Consider the following 11199-nt stretch of genomic DNA (forward strand, 5'->3'; position numbering starts at 1 on the left):
CGGTGACGAGTGACCGGGGTGGGGGGGACACCCCCAGGGGCTGGGAGACAGGGACAGCTTGTGGGGGACGCTTACCAGGTACCAGATTCCGAGGATGATAGTCCCGGTGCGAACATGGCAGCAGAGACAGCAGCTGTTGGAATAAAAACGCGCCCAGGGAGAGCTCAGCATCTCCGCGGCTCCCCCGGCTTTCCGCGGTCCTCCGGCGCCTCTCCGCGGAGGCGGGACCGGGACGGGAGCCGGGGTTAGGGCCGCCCCTCACGGCGGGCGGGACCGAGAACGCAGGGACCCACCCTGAAGGAGGGAGGGAAAGGAGGAGGGGGAGTGTGTGAAGTCCCCGCCGGTTCCCCAGGTGGTCTCCGCACCTCTGCTAAGACCGCGATCACGCCTTCCAACCCTTCCGTGCCCACCAGAGCTCCGGAGCGATCTGAAAGGGTTTTAAAAAACCCACAAAGCTGAGGGAATTCAGTGAGTTCACAGCCCGGCCTGCGTGTCCCAAACATATAAGGGGCAGTGGGAAGGTGTCATTCTCCTGGTGGTCCTACCCACCCCCTCCTCCGGCACCCCATCCTGTGGTGACGAGAGAGAATCCGTGACGCCGCTGCCTTAGCAAAGCTCTCCTACCAATTCCCGGCTGGCAAACCAGTTGAAATAAAGCTCCATCTCACTATAAAGACAGTATCGGAGGACATCATGGAATGCTTTGGATTTGCCCCAGCTCCTGAATCCCTGAGCATTTATTTTCTTTGACAGTGCCTTCCTAATCCACTCACAAAGTCGCTGCTATTAAGGAGGCTGGAATTGCCTCGTGTAACTGTTACACAAGTTAACATTAACCTCATTATCACTACCTGCAGTTAATGCCCTGATGGTGATGAGAGGGAAGCACCATTTGGAAGAAGGACCCAATGCTGTGTATTCAAGCACTGATGCAGATAGAAGCTAAACTTCCTACGAAGCAGTTGACTTTTTCATGTTTTACTGTTTAAGACTTGTATCATTCTCTAGAGGAAATAAAGAAAATTCTACCAGGAGGTCTCTATGCCTAGCCTGACCTTGAGAATAAGTTATTTACGCCCATCTATCTTGGCTTCCTGCCAAATTTCACAATTTATCATCAAAATAAAACATGGAAAAGTACTCAAATATTTCCCTATATGGTTGCTTTGGGGCTCTTCTTTGTTTCATACATATGTTTGCACAGAACAGGCGCTCCAAGATAAAAGCCATCTTGGCACAGAGATATGATTCTGACTATACCTTATCCTTACTTGTAAAGCCACTATAGTAAATTAGATTTAAAATACTTTCAAGTAGGAACTTTACGTAACCTTTCTTCTTAGTTTGTCCTTGTAAAAAAATCAGAGCTTCGTACTTGGGTTGGTTTGGTTTTTGGCTTTGGGTTTTTTTCTGCATAAAGAGAAAAGTCACTGGGCACTACACTTATAATTTTGACTATATGTGTAAGCTAAATATTGTATTTTCAAGACTTGTATTTAAAAATTACACTAAAATTCTAGTAAAAAGAATCATCCATATTGACAAAATAAATATTCAAGACTCCAAAAGAAAACCCCAAACAATGTGGTCTGGACTATCTCACTGGGAACCCTGAGATACCTTATCCTTTAATTCCAGAAATTTAGCAAGTTGGAGACTAAGCCCTTGTATATATACCTTGTAAGTGTATGTGGAAGGTAAGAGCATCTCCTTCGAGAAGGTTATCTGACCAAGGACCTGACCTTTTCAAAGGAAAGGCGGTAATAATTAAAGAGCAATGTGATAAACAAGGACACACAGAAGCAGACCTGGCAGACAAGGGACAATGGAGACAATGCCAAAGATCAAAAGTCTCCGGTTACTGATTAATTGGCCATTGAAGAGCTCCAGGTGAAGCTTTGGAGGCTATGTAACTGATAAGAAGGGACAAACGAGAGAAGCAAGAGGATTTGGGATACTTGAGGGGGACTATGCAAAACTTAGAAAGGAATGATTAGAGGAAGGGGATTGGGAAGGAGTAAAGATGGGGATCATACAGAGAGAGGTATAAAAGTGTAAAAAATATCGTATAAAGGTACACTTGTCAGACTGAACCCTGCTCCTGATTGCCTTCTCTTCTTATAAACTCTTTCTTAACTGTCTCTCACTCTTCACATATGTCAGCCCAGGAGGGACACAACAAGCTGGGGAGGAGGAACACAACAAGCTGCAGCTGGGCAGGAGGAACTGGTATTAGGGGTACTGGTGGACGAGAAGCTCAACATGAGCCATCAGTGGGTACTTGTAGCCCAGAAAGCCAATCGTCTCCTGGGCTGCATCAAGAGGTGTGTGGCCAGCAGGTCGAGGGAGGTGATTCTCCCCCTCTACTCCACTCTTGTGAGACCCCACCTGGAGCACTGCGTCCAGTTCTGGAGCCCACAGCACAAGAAAGATATGGACGTGCTGGAGCGTGTCCAGAGAAGGGCCACGAGGATGATCAGAGTCTGGAGCACCTCTCCTATGAAGACAGACTGAGAGAGTTGGGGCTGTTCAGTCTGGAGAAAAGAAAGCTCCGAGGAGACCTTATTGTGGCCTTCCAGTATCTCAAGGGGGCCTAAAAGAAAGGTGGTGAGGGACTTTTTAGGATGTCGGGTAGTGATAGGACTAGAGGAAACGGATTAAAGCTAGAGAGGGATCGGTTCAGACTGGACGTTAGGAAGAAGTTCTTCCACCTGAGAGTGGTGAGACACTGGCACAGGTTGCCCAGAGAGGGGCTGGAAGCCCCATCCCTGGAAGTTTTTAAGGCCAGGTTGGATGGGGGTCTGAGCAGCCTGATCTAGTGGGGGATGTCCCTGCCCACGGCAGGGGCATTGGAACTAGATGATCTTTAAGGTCCCTTCCAACCCTGACAATTCTATGATTCTAACCCCAAGCCCTGGAGTTGCCAGAAGCAATAGCTGCTTTTAACATAGCCCCTCCAGCTCTCATCTCTGTCAGGAAAAACAAATTCCATGTCTTCTTTTTGCTTACAGTTTCCCATCAATGGCTTTAACCTGGATTTTCTCAGAAGAGAAAAGAAGGAAGAATGAGAAGGTGAACGCTAATTACTTCAGTTTCCATTCAAAAAGTCTTATGGGAAAGATCAGGAATCATCAGGCTTCATATCACACTCCTGATTTATAACCAACTCTAGAAGTCCAGAGAAGTATAAAGGCAGTGAAGCTGTGGTTTTAGCTGGAGCCATAGTTATAGCCAGAACTGCAGTTTTAGCTGGTATGTAAAAGACTCAGGATGCTCTTACCATACAGAATCAGTGGGACAATGGAGGTGTGAGACAGGTATTCCACAAGCAGAGCTTATCCCCAAGGGCAGGACACTCTTCAAAGATGGAATGCCCCAGGACTCCCAAGGGTCATTAAGATACGCAGGACCAGCCTAGGGGTCTCTTAGCAAAGACAAGGAGTTAACTGAATGGAGCCCATCAACAGGACAGCCTGATGAAGACTATCATGATGAAGTAAAACGACCACCAGAGACCCTGACGACCACCTAAAGACTGTATTATGCATGTGGGAGTGGGCGGCAACATGTTAATGACTTCTCGGAAATTGCATGAATATGTACATCTAAACTGTATAAAAGCTGTATGTCTGGCCTTTCTCGGGGCACACACCAGGTGGAGCTATCCCAGGCGTGCCCAGCGCTGCAATAAAGAATACCTGCTTAATAGACATCAAGGTTATTAAGTTCTGATTTCGGCCTTTTCACGGCATCAGCAGAATTTAGAGAAATTAAGTCCAATCTACTCCTTTCTATTTTTATGCCTGTGGCATACCACTTTGCGGATGGAAAACCCAGTCTGTGCCTTGCAGCAATTATAGTCTTCAGTTCCTGTGAACAACTGACTGCACAGGCACAAGAGCTGCTGTGGCCTTGCACAGAGCTCCACTGGCCCTGGGGATACCCCCCTGACACTGATCCCAGCTTGCTCCCCTTGCTACTAGCTGTGAAGACAAAGACATGGCTGCAAAATGAATCAAAACAAAAAGATGCAACGGACAGTAAAAGGGAAGTAGTCACAACACAGATTACAGCTGGAGGGTCACTGCGCTCCGATGCACGCCAATCCATTTTTTCTGCAGGCAAACAGAATTTGAGAAGACACTTTGGCTGCTGCAGAAATGAAGTGGTTGCAAATATACAAAACTCAGTGTTTACTGATTCATTTCGGAGTCTGAGTGTTGTCACGGCTACAGACCCATAACCACAGCCATTCCCTTTGCCTTGTAAAACAAGAAACGACAAACATGTTTTACAGTGATGATTGTGAATCCACTACACTTGATCTTACAGCCAGAATGGAGAAGATTATTTGAGATGTACCAGTAGCAACTTCTGAACTGGATGAGATCTGAATTTTGTCACCTGGATGGACAAGAGACAATCTTTATACATCAAACTTGAAGAGGAACAGTATTACTGCCTTGCCCAGAGAGTGATATAAACTCAAGTGAATAAACAGCCCACTTAGAAACACTTGTCTTAGTTGTGCTGAAAAAAACAGATTATTCTTCCAGTGAGATCCATGATATAGTAAGAAGTTTTTACAAATGAACATTTGATTCTGAAATGAAACAAAGCACAGGGTCAAAACCTCACAGAGAATATTTCCAGAAGAGAAATGCAGACTCATAGCTCTCGCCTGCCCCTCCTTACCACAGTAGAGCTGTAAATCACTAATTTCCTACAGCCACTTGCTGCCCACAGCACGCCCTGAGGGCTACACTGGTCAGCTGGGGAAAGATCCAACCCAGCTTCAATTCATTGCCAATTCTCCGTGCTTCAAGTTGCTAAAAAAAATCAAAAAAGTCCAAAAAGTCCTCCTTCTGCTCTGCACTCCCCGATGTGTCCTCCATGATCTTCTCACTCTGGGGGACAACTTCTCCCTCCTGCCAGAGGAAGTTCTGATCCATTTGGTGTTTTCTTATGCATTCTAGCAGTAACCAATTTTAGTGAGCACTAGAAAGTACCAACTTTTTAAAAAGCTATATGAAGAAGATTGCTTGAAGAGGGCAGGTGGCTGGAACTTGCTTCTCATTCCCACCTTCCATCTATACTCACAGTCCACAGAGGTAGTGGAGCATACTTGAGTTGTCCTTGAATAATTCAATTACACTGTTGCCATCATTGCCTACCTCACATACACAAAAAGACAGCTCAAGGGAACAACATCTTTTGCTTGCAGGATTAGCCATGCGCTTCAGAGTGAGCAAACAAGCTGTTAATTGTTCTGTATTTGTCCAGGTTAAGAAAAGGCAAGAAAGGGGTTAAGCATTGTCCGGAAACCAAGGTCTGGGTATTACCCTTGGGCACAGGGCAGTGACAATATTGGGAAATTGACTATGATTGTAGTAAAGCATCATTTTAAGAGTTTGAGTTGTTGTTCGGCTTGCTTCAGAGCCTTCAGGATGGCTGCAAATAATTCAAGTATTCAGGGCTACAGAAATATTTAATGCAACAAAGTTGAAAAAAATACACTTTCTAAAAAAAGTAATGCTCCAATAAATGTCTGACACTATCTCCTTGCCACAAAGACTGGACAACATGCATTAAAATAGGACTGCAGCCACAATCAAAATGGGATCAAGAGGTTATTCATTCTCCTGAGTTGTGTAAAAAAATCAGAGTCAGAAGAATAATTTTCTTCAGCATGTTACAATTCAGAATACTTCTTAGAACCCTATAAGAGAGCCAATGGCACAACTTGAACAACTGCTTGTTGCACAGAGCTAGTAAAATTCTCATGCTTCAGTATCAAACAACGGACAACAAATTACTTTTTTTTCCCCCTCTTTCTTTTTAAATTCTCTTCTGACCTTTAAAAAATTCTTGAGAGAAATGTCTGGACCTTTTTAGCTCACTTCTGGGACATTTTGTCGTAATATGCCTTATAGAAGATGGTGGTTCTAATTTCTTCAACAACTGGTATACTTATAAATGTTCTTTCAGGATGGTAAACTCTACTTGCAATTCTAGCTCCCTTGGGCCCCAGCTTCCTAATTGTGTTTAAAGTTGCTGATTTAAAAAAAAAAAGTATTGTTTAAATATTTTAATATGTTGCTCTTGTGAATCAGAAGAGCTCAAATGGTCTGTGAGAAAAAGCTTGCTTTATTTCCTCCTTCCTTTTCTCCTTTTCTGACTTGAAAGCCTTTCAGTTTTGCTGTGAAGATACAGGACTCTCAAGAAAGCTGGTGGGCTCTGGAGTACACTGACATCCATCTCTTTCCTTTTCCTTCTGGCCTTCCCATTCATGCTAGCCTTGCAGATTGATTTTAACATTTTCGCATAAGAAACCATCTGTGCTGGATTCGCTAGAAACCTCAAAAATAGCCTAGGCAATTATCTAATTATTTGCCTGGCAGCTGATTTGCAATTTGATGACGTACTGGAAGTCTTTCTTCAGTGTCAGATACAATATGCTATCCATGGACTGCAGTCCCCTCAAGGCATACCTGCTCCAGCGTGGAGTGTCTCCTCCCAAAAGCACATGCCCCATCATGTCCTCAACGATGTCTCCTTCCATGTGGATCTTCTGTTTCTGCTCAGGTGGCTTTTTCATGTCCACTCCCTTTCCGCTGCTGTTCTTTCTTAAGTGCATTTGCACAGGGTTTCCACACACTCCCCTCACTGAAGTTTCAGTGTTTGGAGGGTGTTTACACTGGAGTTAAAACCATCTGGCACTGGCTGTGACCAGCACAGGACACAGCGTCCTCCCACACAGGGCACCTCTGCAGCCCCGCAGAAGAATCAAGGCATGACAAGTTTACTGATTTTGAGCTTCTGGATGACTCACTAGAAAAATTTTTTGTTAGTAATAATCTGCAAGTTCAGGAGAAATTTTAAGTGCTTATAAAATTTTGACTGAAGACAATTGATATTAATAAAAATGTTTACAAAATGAATACTTTTTACCATCAACCAGTACCTTAGCAAGAAGGAAAGAACATCAATTCTCTCTCCTTTTTCCTTGGGAAGTCTGTGAATTTCTGTAATAACTTTAGATTTCTGAGCTAAATAGTGATAGTGAACCTTGTGCCCTGCCTTATACCCATGGGGTGGGAGAGCTTTGGCTTTTTCCCTTTGCTGGCTCGGCATGTGCGGAGACACTGAGAAGCGGAGACCCTACCACTAATCCTGACGGCTTGGTTCCGACCTTTATCACCCAAATTGGTAAACACAGGTGTCTTGTATCCAACTCAAACTCATAATCTTTTCCTCCACCAGGCTAATGAGACCCTTAGCACCTCATACCCTAGTAACTTCTACTCTACAGTAAGTCTTTTTGATAAATTAATTCTCTCTTCATCAGACACTGCCTCCAGTCCTTTAAGCATGCTTATTGCTTCTCTCACCTGTGTGGAGATCTAGCAAGTTCTGTAAAAAGCCTTTAAAACTGCAGGCATCACACATAATAGTATTTATTTAAATGATGAACACAATACTGGGATTACATCGCCCATTCGTCTTCACTACTCAGATTCAAACATCCTGGACTTTACACTTGAACTTTTATTATAGGAACCCAGTGAAGGTCATGCTCAGAGATTTTTGGCCTTTTGGCCTGAATGCTTAAGCTGGACATGGTATTAAACTCACCAGTACAGATGAGTACATTTTATCCATAGACTGTAGCCAATTATAGAATACGAAATACAGCATATGAGGATGAGATTGAGCTGTTGGATAAAGAGCTTGCTGTGTTGCCAGACTGCTTGAGCAAAGGAAATCTCAGTGTCAGGTTTTAATGCTGTGTTGAATTGGCGGTCAGAGCGGTCACAGGTCTTTGATTGATAGGAGAGACAGATCTTCTAAGAAAAGCTAATATACATCAAACAGTATTTACTTCCTTTTAGTTCCATTAGTTAGATTAGTTAATGTTTAATTTATGGATTCATTTGAGTATAGCTCAACACCGGGAATGTTGCCAGATTTTATTCCCTTTTTCATTATGCAATTATGGGGATTTCTGCTTTTTATGAAAAAGCTCACTCTTTTCTTTTTTTTTTTTTTTAACATAGAAGAACGTAGATATTCCCCCCAGTTTTGCTTTTTTTTGTTTGCATCTAGTAGATATCGTGATCATTTTGTCTTCCATTATCATTCTCAGTCTAGTGATAAATCATTTTCTTCCGTCCTATTGAGAACCAACAGTGATTTTTGAGTACAGTCAAGAAGAATTAAAACAACACATCCTCCATAATTGTAATTTATTACTGCCTGTAAGTTACACAGCAAACACTTCCCAGCTTTGTCCTTTCAAATGCTAGTCAGGTTTCAAGCAGTAAACGTGCCAGTTTACTTGGTGCTTAGGTTTTCCCCTGGTCTATTTTGGTCTTTAGCACATTAAGCACTAAAAATCTGAGCTTTGATTTATCAGCAACTTCAAAGCAACTGAACAGCATCACCATCATTACTCTGAGTATCTAGAGAGTTGTTTCTTTTCCATGCTCTCTTCCAAGTTTGCTGGACTTCTGAGCAAACTCCAGGGTATGCCATAAAGTTCTTCTCACTGGTGTTCACTGCAGGCAGAGGTTTACCACAGAGCTTTACAGAAACTTCCAGTCTCACCCGTATTCTGTTATTCTGTGCACAGAAAAGCACTCAACTTTCGCCTCGTGTCACATCCTCTGCCAAGACACACATCTACTGCTTCATACGGAATCACCAATGGAGGTTACTTCCTGGCCAGCCAAGCCTGAAGAACGTGCCACAGTAGCTGGTGGCTTTGTTGTGAAAATGCCAACTGAGTTTGCCCCCTTCGGCAGTCTGTCCTGAATCCCCCTGACAGTTGACTTGCTGAGCACGTGATAGGGATTTAAACAGAGTAAACCAATATTTGCATTTTTCTGCAGCCCATGCAGAGGGAAACTGCAAATACAGTACATGGAATGTAGCACCTTTCATATACACCATATATGTTACAGGTCCTTCATGAAGTACACATAGAACATATGGATTTGTTAATTCATTAGGAAGGAAAACACATCTTTTGGTAGTGCAGAAAATTTAACTGGAAGAAGTTTCTCCCAGTTTATAAATATTTTGCCTATATTGGCAAACATAGTTTATACAAGTTATGTGAGAGGGAACCACCACCATAAGATGTATGTTTGTGGGGGACTGAAGCTCTCTAATACTGTATATTTTATATTGTCTCTTCTAAAGAGAGACAGATCAAGGCTATCAATATTCTAATCGTAGAAACCAAAGATACTCTTGGCTTCTCTTCATCAGAGTCTCCTCCAAATTTCCAAAATGTCCTCTTAGAATCCCTCATGCCAGAAGTAAGACTGGTAGTTTAAATAATAAGCCTAATCTTCAATCCTTCATTTTACAGCAAATAGTATCACAAATGCCAACATAATTCTACTGAAATAGCATCATTTGGCATCTGACCCCTCAGTGCAGTGTAAACATCCCTTCAAAAAGCACGTCTCACACTCATGCTTTCTGCTGTGTGTCTCTGTATCTTATCAGTATAAAGAATATTACTGGATGGTGACCACAAAACATTTCATAGGCATGAACTTATGAACATGTTTGATTATAGTCTGAAACAACTTTAGGAAATCCTGATTGAGCCAACACTGCAGAGATCTGACAACTCACATTGGTGTTCAGTAACAGTAATAAAAGCACAGAAAAAAGTTTAATTGCAGTAACACACAGTTCTAACCCATCATCTGTTACAACTCTTTTAGCATCAAGCACCTACGTACAAACCTTTGCAATAAGTGGCTTTGGAACGGCATACAGAAACCTCATCTCTGCAGATCAGAAGAAAAAACGTTTGCCACTTTGTAGAGTAGCACCTCCTATTCTGTACTAACTCAGAATCTCATTCAGTTGTGATTTATGCTATCTTCCTGGTAGAGCTCAGATAACATGCAGTGACTTGGTGAGGTTTTTTACACGTGTACATCAGTGCACTCCCAGTTCACGAACTGATGAACATTGGGACAATGTTCAAACCCATCCCAAATCTGAAAATGCTCGGCAATTAAGTCAGACTTGTCAGGGAGAGTCAGTAGGTACCTAACAGCGCAACACTGTTACCACACATCCTGCAGCCGCTTGTACTGAAGCACATCAGGTTCTCACCATCCAACTTCCTTCTCAACTCTAACATAAAAAACCCCCCTGATCACCAACATGACATTCTCCAAACTCAAACTTACTTTGAAAATGCAAATCTGCACAGTTTCCCCCTCCCCCTTTGATGTTTTGTGTATGTGAGCCCTTCAACCACTTCACTGCCACAGAGGGCACCTTAATATTTGTAAGCTCTTTGCAAGCACCCCTTGCTGAGAGATTTTACCATGCTGAGGGAGACGTCCTTAAAGCCCTGGCAGAACACCCTGCTGATACCTCACATCATTTGGAGCAGGGCTGAGGCACTGGTTTGCCATACACAAAGAACTCAACTGGCAGCTAGAAATTTTTCTCCCAGTTAAACTGTCAAAATACCTTCTTCGAGGTGGTCTGCTCAAGAAACATTTGAAACAATTAAGTCTAAAGTGTTCAAAGCCTCAAATGGTATCAAGTCCTCCATACAGCAGCAAGTAAAACACTTTTTGAAATACAGCGTGTGGTACTCTCAAGAGATGTTAGCATTACATTAAGTCTTTACATAAGAAAACGTGTTCCAGCAGGATGTTCTCTGGCAGCAGAGCGTGATGAATCCCAGCGGCATACTAGCACAAAGTCAAGATTTTTAGTGATGGAATTATTAATGCAAAGTGAAGCACTTGCAGTTCTGCTTCCACAGGTTGACCTTGTGCTTCATGACAGACATTCTGCCTGGAAATGAACAGGTACAAAAGCTATTTTCTGATATGACACACGTGATTTCTGACCAGGTTTCCCCTAGTCTAGGACTCGCATAATATGACTGTAGAAATCCAAAACACCTGCTAATCCTTGAATATGTAAAACATATCTCTCCCACTCACTGACATGCCAGGGTTTAGAACCTTTCAGTTATGCACCTCTGTCATATTCTACAAAGTATTTTTTATATTCAAGGCACTACAAGCTAAAGTGTTTGAAACTTTACAAACGCAATCACTAAACCTGCTGTTCTGCATGCCTGCTAAGGACTCACAGTAAATGACACACTCCTAAAACTTTGTGAAGAAGTTTCACAGTTAAGAGCAGGCT

General features: G+C 42.9%; 1 protein-coding gene across 1 annotated transcript in view; it reads right to left on the bottom strand.

Moving 5' to 3' along the window:
- Window positions 1–219, bottom strand: part of LAPTM4B (lysosomal protein transmembrane 4 beta) — a 60914-nt gene extending 60695 nt beyond the window's left edge. Inside the window, exon 1 of the mRNA XM_009875825.1 lies at window positions 76–219. Within this exon, the coding sequence (XP_009874127.1) occupies window positions 76–171 (96 nt within the window). The 5' untranslated portion in view covers window positions 172–219. The remainder of the gene's footprint in view (window positions 1–75) is intronic.
- Between the last annotated feature and the right edge of the window lie 10980 nt (window positions 220–11199).

This window comes from Apaloderma vittatum, unplaced genomic scaffold (assembly GCF_000703405.1).
Source record: "Apaloderma vittatum isolate BGI_N311 unplaced genomic scaffold, ASM70340v1 scaffold2709, whole genome shotgun sequence".
NCBI lineage: Eukaryota > Metazoa > Chordata > Aves > Trogoniformes > Trogonidae > Apaloderma > Apaloderma vittatum.